This window comes from Epinephelus lanceolatus, chromosome 3, assembly GCF_041903045.1.
Source record: "Epinephelus lanceolatus isolate andai-2023 chromosome 3, ASM4190304v1, whole genome shotgun sequence".
Classification (NCBI taxonomy): domain Eukaryota; kingdom Metazoa; phylum Chordata; class Actinopteri; order Perciformes; family Serranidae; genus Epinephelus; species Epinephelus lanceolatus.
In genome coordinates, this window is record NC_135736.1 from 11,490,189 (window position 1) to 11,503,779 (window position 13,591).

Consider the following 13,591-nt stretch of genomic DNA (forward strand, 5'->3'; position numbering starts at 1 on the left):
AATAGCCCCAAATCTAAAAATTGAACAGTGCATGAAATTCCTAAAAACCCCAGACACATCATCATGGTCATAATGAAGCCATCCCACACTTTTTGTCCCTGCTCTCATTTGTGTATCTGTGGCGCCCTCTAGTGGATAAACTGAGCAGCACACCCTCCACCTCCTCCTCCTCCTCCTCCTCCCCTCTCTGCCCAGGTGAGCTGGTGAATGTTTCACCTGCATGTGATGACGTCACGACACCTCCAGGAAAAAGAAAACGGAGGACTCCACGATCGCCTTAAGCTGGTGAATGTGTCAACTTTGGATGGCGAAACGAAATTCAAAGCAGTGAAACACTCGAGTTGAACTTTAGTCTGAGTTTGTGTGTTCAATCGGAGCTGCTGTGGGTACACACACACGATGTCTGCCTCTGCGATATTTGTGCTGGACCTGAAGGGGAAGGTAAGATTAAGGCTGGAGCTGATTGCACACACTGATAGGTGCTTCATAGCGACATAAGTTATTAAAGGCCACATTTATTCCCTCAGTTGGCTGTTTAGTTGGCGGTTTTTAACTGTTGCTTTAACTGTTAAACATTAATGGCGTCGTTAAAAATTAATCAAGAGTTTGCGACACACTCATTCATTGGCCTTTTTGCTTTACTTCCGGAATACAGGCTGCAGCCTTAAACTACAGTGAAAGGGACCAACTGTGTTTCAGTACCTGTAGCTCAGCCATGGCACTTGTATCACCGTCTCTTTGTTGTCACAGTGCATGGGACAAATATGCTTTTCTCTGCAGACAGGAAATGTAACATGATACATGAGTTAGTGTGACTGAGACATAGGGGTGCACATGGTTTCAGGTGTTCTGTGTGTGTGTGTGTGTGTGTGTGGGTGTGTGTGTGTACAAGACACACATGAGACATTTCATTTGATGTAGGTTATAACAGTACTATATGTTGTTGCAGCTTCAGCAGGTGTCAGGTTTCACCTGTTTTGCATCTTTCTGTTCTGTACAGTAGGTCATTGTTCATAAAGTAGAGAGCATCTGCAGACTTACATGTGTTAGTGACACAACTGGTCAGGGCCACCACTTAATTCTTTCACAGTCAACTGTACTAATCACAAATACATCAACATCTGAGGGTCTGTAGAACACATTTTTATTTAATTTAAAGATATTAACAGCATCTTATTAAAACTGAGTTGTAGCACCTTTAAAAAAAATTCCCATCAGGTGTACCGAGGGCTGCAACTAGGGCTGGGTGACATGAAGAAAATCAAATATCACAATATTTTTGACCAAACACATTAACATTGACATGGCACTGATACTGTAGGACTGACTATTGGTGCTTTCACAAAATGTTTACACGATTTTTTATTAATAATAATCAGTAATATGGATATAATGACTAAGTGGGTAAATGCAAATAATAGAACGGCTATAACAGTCTGGCAAGTTCAGGAAATAACATCACTTTACTGCAGCCTTTAACAAGAAAACCAACCAAGAAAGGACAACAATTATATCTATATATTGCCCATAGCTGCAACTAATGAGTATTTTCATTATTGGTTATCTTCTCAAGTTATTAATTAATAGTTTGGTCTATAAAATGTCAGAAAATGGTAAAGGCCAAGGTGATCTCACCGAGTTCCTTGTTTTGTCCCACTAACAGATAACAACCCAAATGGCCTATGTGTAATTTGTGATCACATTAGAGAAAAAAAGCAGCAAATCCTCACAATAGAGACACTAGTCATAGAAACTGTTACTGTTACTATCCATTCAATTTTTAAAAGTGAATCAAATTCTATTAACGACTTAATCAGTTCTGGTAAAGAGTTGGCAGTGAAATCAATAATAGACTATTCCTTTTCCTGAGAATCACATCATCAGTGTACTCATGAGAATAGTAAATAAATAATAAGGAGTAGACAGAGTTAGACTGAATATTGTTCCATCTTTGTTGGTGACAGCGTTCCTTTTAGATGTGTTTGACAGCAGGTCACATGTCAGACTATTGGATATTTTTTGTGACAAAATATGAATTCAAAATTTACCATTTTTCCCAGTAAACTGAGCATTTGTCTGTGTTTTTTAAATTCAGTGCTTTAAATGCAGTCTCAAAGGTTTCAGTCGTGGTTCATGTGATGACACCTGTGCTTACTTGTGGTAACAGCAGTTTAATACTCCAGGTCATAGAGTTCTGGGGGAGGCAATGTTGTTTTTAAAAAAAAAACAAGTCAGCAATAATTGGCCTTTTCCCATCATTCTGTGATCTGCTCACAGCAGCAATATTTGAAACACATCTGTTGCCAAAAAAATGTCAAAAAATGACCATTGTCTTTTTTGTATAGACACATATTTTAAGAACAATAACAGTGAGTGCAAGCTCACTGAAAAACATAGCATTTTCTGTGACTACCTCATAATAACTGGTGTTTCATCAGCTAAATGCTTCTAATGTGAAGTTGCGGTAATACAGCATTTTCTTCCACAAATGTCACCCTCGACACCTAGTTTATAATACTGCACATTATGTCCATGTTGCATTGGAGCATTGCTAATGAGTAAAGCTTGAAATCTAAAAGTTGTCTTCTTCTCTGTAACTTAAACCCATGTTAGATTCATCACACAGCTGTCTGATAACCATGTGTGTTATTCTCCCCGCTCAGGTGTTGATTTGTCGGAACTACAAAGGTGATGTGGACATGGTGGAGATCGACCACTTCCTTCCCTTACTCATGCAACATGAGGAAGAAGGGCTTATCTGCCCTGTGATGTCACACGGCAATGTCCACTTCATGTGGATCAAACACAGCAACCTGTACCGTATCCTTGTACTAAGATGTTGCTGGCATCTATCAGTTACTGAGAGTCATGAAGAAATAATATCAAATGTAGTCAGCTTTGATATGTGAGGCTTATGAGTTATACTCCTTGACCTGATCTCTGCCTAGTGGTGGCTACTACCAACAAGAACTCCAATGCTTCACTTGTGTACTCATTTCTGTACAAACTAGTCGAGGTGAGTGACACATACAGTGGCAACTTATAATTTAATATGTTTGAGTAAATATTTGTTTGAAGATAAGCTTGTATTTGTCTGAAGAGCCAGTGGAAGATGGCAGTCAGAGGTAGAAATAATGAGGCCAATGTCTGTTGTATTATTCAGGTGTTCACAGAGTACTTCAAAGAGCTGGAGGAGGAGAGCATTCAGGATAATTTTGTGGTTGTCTACGAGCTGCTGGATGAGCTGATGGACTTTGGGTTCCCTCAAACTACTGACAGCAAGATCCTACAGGAGTGAGACTTTAACAACAAAAAAATACCAACACACATGCAAATATATTATATATATGTTGTTGAAGAGTGTGGCGTTGAGTCACAGCTTCCTATTATCTCCTCTCTTGCAGATACATAACTCAAGAAGGTGCCAAGCTCGAGGTGGCAAAGTCCAAGGTGCCGACCACTGTCACCAACGCTGTCTCCTGGAGGTCAGAGGGTATCAAATACAAGAAGAACGAGGTCTTTATTGATGTCATCGAGTCCATCAACGTACTGGTAAGACAGGATGTAGGGCTATTTGTGCGTACATTTGTATTATGTGTTCTAGTGTTACTTTTAAACTTTAAAATCATGCTTTAATTATATTGGCTCAGTAAATCAGACTAGTATGATTTATTCAGTTAAATAATGCATTCAGATTTATTCACCACTGTATATTGTTTGTTCAGGTGAATGCCAATGGCAGTGTGATGAGCAGTGACATCGTGGGCAGCATCAAGCTGAAAACTATGCTCTCTGGCATGCCTGAACTGCGGCTGGGCCTCAACGATCGAGTGCTCTTTGCTCTCACCGGACGTACGTATATTATACCCAATAAATGTTAATCTGTCTGTTACTCCATTCACCTAGCTGGATATGTAGCTTACATATCTGCTATGTTTAAATGAATACCTCTGATTGTGTTGTTTTGTGTTCAGGTGACAAGGGAAAAACAGTGGTGATGGAGGACGTGAAGTTCCACCAGTGTGTCCGTCTCTCACGCTTTGAGAGTGATCGAACAATCTCCTTCATTCCTCCAGATGGGGAGTCTGAACTCATGTCCTATCGCATCAATACCCACGTTAGTCCAACTTGTCACTTAACCCATGTGTCACATTTATGACTTTGCATTTGTTACATGCTTAAAGGGAAAATTTAATGTGGAGGTCCAGTCAGTGCTGATGGTAAATGTTGCTGATTGAAGCAATGAATTCCTCAGTGTGTGCTGTATTGACAGAGAAGGCTGAGTTTGAAGCTGCAAAATGTGTTCCCTCTGCACCCAGGGCCGTTATTTGATGTGACAATAATGTATTTGGAGGCAAGGAAAAACCACAGGTTGAATTTGCTGGGTAGCCTGGGGGCGGGCTCTAGATGCCGCTCAAAGACTGAACTTCTTTGTTCTCTTTGCTTGTATTGCAAACTAACTATGTTTCCAACAGCCAAAATGGCATCCCAAAATGTGAAAGCAGAGGGTGTTATAGACGGGGATACATTTTACTGTGTTTTGGCTCACTTGCATATTCACAAGTCACATGTAACCGAAGAAACCAAAGTCAGGATATGTCAGAGGATATGTCAGAAGCTTGTGCACAGTGCATCCTGGTACATTTCGGCGCTAATAGCAGGGCTCCACAAGCAGGAAAACAGCTTTCCCGAGCAACATAACACACACTGAGGAATTTTTTGCTTCAGCTGACTTGTTTTACCATCAACACTGATTAAAAGTCCACATAAAAGGTGGTGATTTTTCTCTTTAGACCAAAGTCCTGTAAGCACATGTATGTTTCAGTGGTCAGAGTACAAAAATTGCTGGTGCTGCTGGTGTCACATTCTATCTGTCAGAACCATAGACAGACTTTATTGATTCCCAGAGGGGAAATTCAACACAAAAAACAGCCTGAAGATCTAGGAAACAGATAAGGGACTAATTAAAATGAAGTAAATTAAAACAAGACATTCAAAAGCAATTATTATAATGCATTTTTCCAAATACACATGCTAAAATAATAGTCTGGTGGTGCAGCTCTGAAACCCTTATTAAGCCTGATAGTAAGATGCATGTAAACACACAAATTAAGTTAACATACTGAATAGTATGAAACTCAAGACAGCACATTCTTATTCTCTTACAGGTGAAGCCTCTGATATGGATTGAATCAGTCATCGAGAAATTCTCTCACAGTAGAGTGGAAATCATGGTTAAGGTACGGACCAACTGTATTTTTTTTAACTACACAGGCAACAAGATTACAAGCCTTTTTTATACACACATATATATATATATATATATAGATATAGATATATATATGTGTATAAAAAAGGCTTGTAATCTTGTTGACTGTCAAGAAAACTGTTAAAGTATGAAGCACAAGATTAAGAGCAAAATATTTCTGATGTGGTTAATAGAAACGCTAGTTGTCTCATACTGTCAACACAATGATACCATAAGCTAGCTTTACGTTAACAGTTGTGTTGTATTTTTAGGCAAAGGGACAATTTAAAAAGCAGTCTGTGGCAAATAATGTGGAGGTTAGAGTCCCTGTCCCCAGTGATGCTGACTCCCCCAAGTTCAAAACCAGCACGGGCCACGCCAAATATGTGCCTGAGAAGAACTTGGTGGTGTGGACCATCAAGTCTTTCCCTGTAAGAAATTCACAGTTGTTACATGCGTGTGTGCGTGCGTGTGTGTGTGTGTGTGTTCATCACATTGTAGCTGACATTCTGATCAAAGACCTAAATGTTTTGTATTCAACTCTCATCCATCCAGGGAGGTAAAGAGTTTCTAATGAGAGCTCATTTTGGTCTGCCCAGTGTGGAGAACGATGAGCTGGAGGGCAAGCCTCCCATTACCGTCAAATTTGAAATCCCATACTTCACAGTCTCAGGAATACAGGTTTGTGTTTATGCTGACACTCTCCTTTAATGTCAAACAACCCAAGAATAAAGCCTCTGGTAGTATGAGTCAAGTCCACGTTAGAGCATTTACTCTGGATCTGAAGCCTGTCAGAACACAGTGTGTCTTGTTTATATCAATATGGACAATTATAAAGCTGGAACCATCGCCTGAGGCAAAGGGCGTCTGCAGTTAACAGCGTGTGGATAGTCAAGTCAAGTCCTGTATGAGCTGATAGTGTGTGTTCAGACTGGCAAAGTAGATGTAATTTTAATTACCCATTCACAATAATGTTTCTTGCCTCAACACGTGTGTGTCTCTCTGTCTCGCTCACTCTTTTTCACCAGGTGCGATATATGAAGATCATTGAGAAAAGTGGTTACCAGGCTTTACCATGGGTGCGGTACATTACACAGAGTGGAGGTACATTCATATTTAGTGTTATAACATACTGTTTTTAGTTCACTATTTAAACAAGTGGTCAGACAGCTACACATGGATGTAGAAATTGAAACACATCTAACTATTACATTTTTTCTTTACATTTGTTCTCTTTCTAGACTACCAGCTGAGGACCAATGTGTAAAGCCTGAGGGATGATTGTACTTGCAGGACTTCCACTGGACAAGCAATGATCACTTTATCTGGACTGAAAGAATGTCTTTAATTTTCACCTGCTCTCTTTAATGTCATCTTGTTTTATGAAATCTGTGTGCAACTTGATTTTAATGTCTCTATTGTAGGACCACTGCAAATTATTTAAATGCTTAATGTGTATTTGTTGTGCCTGTGTGTTTTTCTCATGAATTTGCAACACCATACAGGGGCAGATTGTGTCCTCATATTGTAGTCATGCATTGTGCAATCACAGTCACTAAATTCCGCCCAAAATTAAGAACTTACACCCGCCTTTTTTCCACACTTGCCTCTGGAGTAATACAACTAAAGGTCAGAAATGTGAATGAACTGCCTTTGAAGACATCAACGTATACGAATCGCCCGCTTTCTTCGCTGCGTGCTCTGATTGGTCGACCGCTGCTGTTGCCACAGTGATCGTGTAGTAACAGAGTTGTAACACCGCCCTTTTTACCATATATGGACGAGCAACACCCTCAGGGCGAGCAGCGATTGGTCACCGTGTGCTCTCTCCAATGTTTGTAAATTGTAGTCTGGAGACACCGCTGTGTAGATCTCAGCGCGCAAATGTATTTTCTAATGTTGATAAACTTTCCTTCTTCGGCTTTTATTTGAAAAATTACAGTTCTTTAGAAACAGCGGGAAAGCGACACATTGAGACGTTGTGGATCTTAAGGAACCGAACAAGGTATGTTTAAAGGCTTTATGGTCTGTTCCCTTATTAGTATTGGCGGTTAGCCTGGATGCTAATTATTTGTGAGATTAAGTTGACGTGACTCGTCTCTTCCTGGTATAACAAATGTTTTAACAGAGATTTGCTGTTTAAACGTACGCTTTGTAAAAACGACTTGAGTTAACGTTACGCTAGCACAGTCAGTTAACATGGCGTCAACAGGGAACTGAAGCTTACGTTAGCCGGATGCTGTTGTAGCTAGCTAGCGAAGTTATCCTCACTGAATCCTGGCTTCGCCTCTTTACCGTCTATTACACCTTTAATGCCACCATGAACATCCCACGGCTGAGTTTCGGTGTAACTCTTGTTGTAACGTTACATCTCCTCCCGTCCAGGCAGAAAGAGAGACTATAATGGTCTTTAGTCAGATGGATGCCGGTAAAGCTTTGACGGCGGCAGCAGCCAGAGGGAATACGAGCGAGGTGCAGAGGATCCTGGAGGAATGCAGGGTGCATCCTGATACTCTCAATGAGTTCGGCAGGACTGCGCTACAGGTGAGGACCAGAACCCCAGAAATGCTAATACGTGTTTCACATTTACGGAGGTGTTAACTGCACAAATGCATAACGTTACCGTAGAGTTAGTCCAAGTGGATCTTGGGGCAGAGAATCATCTGTCCTCTTGACATAACAACACATATGGCTGCTTTGAGTTTTCTCTCCAGTAGTTCCCTGATATGAATATGTTATAGCACTGTGTATTAAGACATAGTCTGAGTATATGGAAGAATATATGTTATGTAGGAAGTATTACCCAAATCCAAGTGTCTGATATTGCCTGGAGACCCCCTTACGAAAATGCACTATGGTAGTATTGTATTTTATAAAAACGGTGTGGTGTCCTGTGTGTAGTAGTCTATAGTATTTTCACCAGCTATGTTATTACTGTAGTTTTATCTGTAGTGTGTTTCAAAAGATAGAAGAAAAAAATAGTAACTGATAATTTTCTGTGGTTATAGTTTTCTGTGGTATTTCTATCGTAACGTTAATCTTAAATAGTAATAGTGCAGTGTTTATTGAAAGAGATGTAAGATAAACCTCAGCAAAATGTGGAATATTTGATGTGTTTTTGCTGGTATTACTATAGTAATTCTTAATGGTAATGCTGTAGTTGTTTTTTGTTTGTAATATAAGTCATATTCTAGCAAAATGTGGAATATTTGATGTTTTGACTTGTTACAAATGAATAAAAAAAGAGGAAACACACTCAGTTGCCAGGTACAGGTTAAACTAATTACAGTGTAATACAACAGGCTTGTTATAGATTTTACCGTCATGAAAGTTATGTTCAGTTTTTGTTTAAACTGTTTAAGAGAGGTGCTGACCTTTGAGGGTTTTATGCTGTACTTCGTGGTGCCGTCTAACTGTGTCATTACACTGAGAGGGCTTTCTAATACTTTGGCCACACTATTTATGTAAATAAAGATAGACCAAAAAGTAAGGATGAAATAAACAATGGTTATGTTCTCAAAAGTTTAGTCTATAAAATATCAGAAATAGAGAAAAATATTCATAAATTTCCCAGACCTCAAGGTGACTTCTTCTAGTAGCTTGTTTTGTCCAAACAACAGTCCAAAATCCAAACATATTTAATTAACAATAGTGACAACTTATGTATGAATGTGACAGTTGTCATTATATTCTCATTAAAACTATATATGATGACTGTATTTATTTGATTCTTCACCAGGTCACACTTAATTGGAAGCAACAAAACTGAAACATTTCATAGGGATTAGTGATCTGATCAGTGGATATCCACAACTGAACTGTATTTGAGAGAATGTGGGGTCACAACTTGCCATTTACACACACGTTAAATTTACTGTGCACTCTGTCCCCCTCTCCTGTCATGTCTCCTACAGGTGATGATGATGGGGAACTCCAAGGTCGCTAGTTTGCTATTAGAAAAAGGAGCAGACCCCAACGTCCAGGACAAACATGGGATAGCGCCTGTCCACGATGCAGCCAGAACAGGATTCCTGGACACTCTGCAGGTTCTGGTGGAGTACGGCGCTTCGGTCAACATCCCAGACCACAGCGGCGCACTTCCTATCCACATTGCCATCCGGGAAGGCCACAGGGATGTTGTGGAGTTCTTAGCACCACGGTCCGACCTGAAGCACACCAACATCAGCGGTCAGACGGCTGTAGACGTGGCCCGAGCTTCATGTGTGCCTAATATGATTGACTTGCTTTTCGCTCACATTCATAGTTAGTCAGAAGTGTGGGTGCCCTCTGGGTAACCCCTAACCTAACTTTTTTTTGCTTCAAATCTGGTGACTTGAATTCATTGCTGTGTAAAAGATTATTTTTTTTGTTAACAGTGGCTCTACATTAATGTGTGACACAGGACATATTGTTCTGGCAGCTTATTTTCATTGGATGGGTGGCTATGTACAGTAGACACCTCTTTTGCACAGTGCAATTTAGGCACCTTATATATCTGTTTTCCCTATTAATTGGGAGTGCACATTTGTAGATAGTTTCCCCAGTGTTTTGTAATTATTGCATTATTTCCATTGTGTAACAGTTGATATGTGTTTTTAAAAAACTTTTACAAGACATGACATGGTGCACCCTGATTGCTTTTCATAGTTTTGTTTCTCTTGAGTAGATGAACTTAGAACTTACTCTTATTTATTTTTCAGAATAGGACTGAATATTCCTGTGACTTTGTAAATAGTAACATTTATTGTAACTGGTTGAAATGTTATTTATAAAAAATACTTTAAAATCAAAAGTGAAGATTATTCACTTTACTATTTGAAGAAGAAAACACAAAATAAAGTGTTTTGAAGTCTTGATGTCTTGGTGATCATTTTAAACCGTGTACTGATTTAGCTGCCATGAAGTTTAAGCCCATTTTCAAAATTCATATGTTATTCCTACAGGCTAAGACAGTCCAGAAGTAAAAGTAAACATGAACAACTCTTTCAGATCCAAAAACAAGAGTGCTAAAACTCAAATCTGTGATGTAAAAGTCTGGAGCTGCTCCATAGACAGTGAGTTGGGTAGATGATCCAAATGGCACTGAGAACACCTAGGGCAATGATCTGAGCATATGGGTACATTTTCTGTTTCAAAACTGAGAACACTACAATACACTCAGGCACATTAGGGTATACAAAAGAAAACAAACATTCTTTGGGTCCATAAAATCAGTCTTCTATTCACTGTCTATAGAGCAGCTCCAGACTTTATATCCTAAATCTCCCAAATTTGAGACCTGCTTCTTTGGTTTCTGGCTTGAGAGAAAGTAGCTCATGTTCACTAATACTGATTGAACTTTCATAGGTCATAGAAATAACATTGGAGTTCCTAATTTAGGTGATGTTCTCCTTCAACAAGAAAATCAGGTAAACTGACCTCTGGGCTGTAGCTTCCATCAAGGACACTGGAGTCTATTTGGGACTTAATGACCTCAGCTTACATATGATTTTTTTTTGTTGTTTTTAATTTTAGACTTTCTGGTTGAGAACTATAATGAGAAACAAACAATACTGAAACATAAATTAAATCAATCTTTGATATTCTGGCCTCTCATAAACCACATTAACAACATTTTCCTTGTATATGGCCTTGCGAGACAAAACAATGCATGTCTGTTCTACTACATACTACATTCATCCTCAAGTGTTCAGTACTTTCCCAAGGTGATTCATCAAGGGCATTTATAATAACTGCATGCTGGAATGCACTGCGCAGTGAAAACCCTCTCAAAGGTCATACAGATAGCTGGATTGAAACTCAAAATGAAAGAGGGCCCTGTTGTGTCGAGGCTTGTAGGTAACGGTGGCACAGTTTGCTGATGTTTGTGAGGGCTGCAGTAGTACAATGGGTATTTTGTTTGCTTTTGTCCCACGGGCCAACTTCACCAGCCGAGAAAGGAGATACAGTTCAACTACTGTGCTGCGGGACTGCTGCGTGGAGCCCCATGATGTCACAAAGAGACCACGTATGTAACCGTGGTGTTTACATGTGGTGTGCATCATGTGCATTGCTCACGGTATCAACACATGAAACAATTAAATGACTTAAACTCTGACCACTTTGCTCAATTGTTTGGAAGAAAAATTGGTGGCGGAAAGTAAAGTCACTCAAGTACTGTGCTTTCGTACAATTAGCCTATTTGCAATTTGTGCAAGTTAATACTTTAACTTTAATTTCACAGGAAAATATTGTACTTTTTACTCATCTACATTTATTGGCCAACTATAGTTCACTGCTTAAGAGTTTACACACAGCTTATAAGCTATAAACTATCATCTTATAAGGTATGATTTGTGGTTATACATAAAAGTATCCTGGCAAAAAATAAAGTGGTTCAAATCATTGCAGCCAGATACAGCATTAAAATGCTACTCATAATGCTCACAGGACCAATTTTTATTGAGTACTTTCAAACTTTATGTACATTTTTCTGATCCAACTTCCATACTTCTACTCAGGTAAAATTCTGATTGCAGTTCTTTCACTTGTAGTGGAGTATTTACTTGAATAAAAGCTTTAAATGTTGTTTTAACCCATGCAGTCTGCAGCTTCAAGTTATTTTCACTGCCTGTTTCAGATTTACATAGTCCCACCTATGGAAACCTGCTGGAGCTGAACAGTACAACCACATTATTTGACTTACAGGCACTGAAATACTTCACTAGTGCAGCTCGAGATTTAAATGCCCCCTCAGGAGTACTTCAGCAGTAGTTATTTATTTTACCACCTCTTTTCTCCCAGTTTATCTTCCTTCTCCATCTTTAGTGCTACCACTCCGTTATCTTGTGTCATAAAGACACACAAATACAAATATTGTTTAAATGTATACATACAAAACCGTTGTAAATATGTCAGCCTGAGACAAACCTGCCTCCAGCCACTAGGTAGAGCTCCCTCACTTCACTGAACACAAATATGGGTGTGTTGTTGGAAGTGCAAATACTCCCTATTGTGATTCATTTCTTCTGCAGGTTGGGAGGGTTACAGTAACAGTGACAAAAAGCAGCAAGAGGTGGTAGGAGTAGACAAGAAAAAACAGTATCAACCTACTCCCTCACCCTAATGCACATAGAGGTGTATGGAGATACATGATGATGACCTCCCTGAAGGACAGTTAGGTATGAGTCAAGTTCCTTTCACACAGACAGTGACGAAGGAACTGTTAATCACACCCATGTGACTGAGTGCATGTAAGACATGACAGTTTACACTTCTTTCTTATTTTGATTTTAGACCCCTCTTACAAAAGAGTACCCATTAAACTCCCTTATAGAGCTGCATCAATAAGGTGAAAATTAATTGGCAACTATTATGATATTCTATTAACTACTTAAGTTACTTTTCAAGCAAAAATGCCAAACGTTTGCAGCTTTTTTTTGTATTGCAATTTCGTAAAATGCCTCTCATAGGATGTTGGATTCTATGTCAGACTAACATTTGAAATCATCACCGTAGTCTCTAGAAAACTGTAACAGGCATTCATTATTTTTATTGTGATGTTTTTTGTAGACCAAATAGTTGTAATCTTACAAAATTTAATAGGTCATGAAAATGATTAATTAGTTACATCATCTTCTCTCTCTCTATCATGACAGTAGAGGTAATGATAAGGTCAAGAGTTCGGTCTCGTCAGCCCTCCCAGTCTGTTCGTCTCTTTTTGTTCCTCCCTGAATGTTTTTCTTTGCTGCAGCCTCTCTTCACAGACAGAAGGAATAATTACAGTGACCAATAATACTTTTAATGTCTGCATGGGTGTGTGATGTTCTCCTTCATGGCTGTTTATAATAACCATATCAGCCGAGATAATCACTCAGTGGTAAAATAACCACTTTACTGTCATGCTGAAAACTTGTGGTAACTGTAAACCAGGGATACTCAACTTGCTTTGCCCGGGGGCCACTTTTACAAAATGACAGGACACCAAGGGCCTGTTAATAAATAATAATAATGTTTATCAGTACATGAATGGGTTGTTATCAACCTTTCAATATTTGTAGTCCTCACTCAACTTTTACAAGAGGCTTATCAGTCGCAGCAGCCCCACACTGGTCAGGTGTACACAGGGGTGTTTCTAGAATTTAAGAGCATTTGAGGCTGTTGGGAGTTCTCAGGGATCCTCCCCTGGCACTGTTTTTGATAAACAAGCTCTATTTTGATTCCTTTGGATGCACTCTTGCACCTTATTTACATTAAAACTTAGAAAATGGTCAGCGGGTCATGAGCCGTAAGTTGAGTATCACTGCTGCAAACTGTCTACACAATTCATGCTTCAATTTATTCTATCAAGCTGCAGGGAATCAC

General features: G+C 39.3%; 2 protein-coding genes across 3 annotated transcripts; both read left to right on the top strand.

The window, feature by feature from the left end:
* The first annotated feature begins 212 nt into the window (after positions 1-212).
* ap1m2 (adaptor related protein complex 1 subunit mu 2) lies at positions 213-6,706 on the top strand. Its single transcript, XM_033623097.2, has 12 exons — positions 213-441; positions 2,664-2,820; positions 2,949-3,016; positions 3,164-3,294; positions 3,405-3,552; positions 3,726-3,852; positions 3,975-4,117; positions 5,169-5,240; positions 5,521-5,679; positions 5,804-5,929; positions 6,277-6,352; positions 6,490-6,706. The coding sequence occupies exons 1-12, from the start codon at positions 400-402 to the stop codon at positions 6,513-6,515; spliced, it is 1,275 nt and encodes a 424-aa protein (XP_033478988.1). The 5' UTR covers positions 213-399; the 3' UTR covers positions 6,516-6,706.
* A 134-nt stretch (positions 6,707-6,840) lies between these two features.
* Positions 6,841-10,091, top strand: cdkn2d (cyclin-dependent kinase inhibitor 2D (p19, inhibits CDK4)). Of its 2 annotated transcripts, none has more exons than XM_078164891.1 (3): positions 6,841-7,253; positions 7,638-7,792; positions 9,163-10,091. In XM_078164891.1, exons 2-3 carry the CDS (start codon positions 7,652-7,654, stop codon positions 9,514-9,516), a joined length of 495 nt encoding a protein of 164 aa, XP_078021017.1. In that variant the 5' UTR covers positions 6,841-7,253; positions 7,638-7,651; the 3' UTR covers positions 9,517-10,091. The 2 variants fall into 2 exon arrangements, with proteins under 2 accessions (XP_078021017.1, XP_033478989.1); XM_033623098.2 differs by having other exon boundaries at positions 7,634-7,792; positions 9,163-10,090.
* The last annotated feature ends 3,500 nt before the right edge of the window (positions 10,092-13,591 follow it).

What these genes read in the sequence shown, in the direction of transcription:
- ap1m2 (XM_033623097.2), top strand. Translation starts at nt 400, where the DNA reads ATGTCTGCCTCTGCGATATTTGTGCTGGACCTGAAGGGGAAG. An exon ending in GACAGCAAGATCCTACAGGA is followed by an intron (nt 3,295 to 3,404) that starts GTGAGACTTTAA and finishes CCTCTCTTGCAG; the next exon opens with ATACATAACTCAAGAAGGTG. An exon ending in CCTATCGCATCAATACCCAC is followed by an intron (nt 4,118 to 5,168) that starts GTTAGTCCAACT and finishes ATTCTCTTACAG; the next exon opens with GTGAAGCCTCTGATATGGAT.
- cdkn2d (XM_078164891.1), top strand. Translation starts at nt 7,652, where the DNA reads ATGGTCTTTAGTCAGATGGATGCCGGTAAAGCTTTGACGGCGGCAGCA. An exon ending in TCGGCAGGACTGCGCTACAG is followed by an intron (nt 7,793 to 9,162) that starts GTGAGGACCAGA and finishes TGTCTCCTACAG; the next exon opens with GTGATGATGATGGGGAACTC.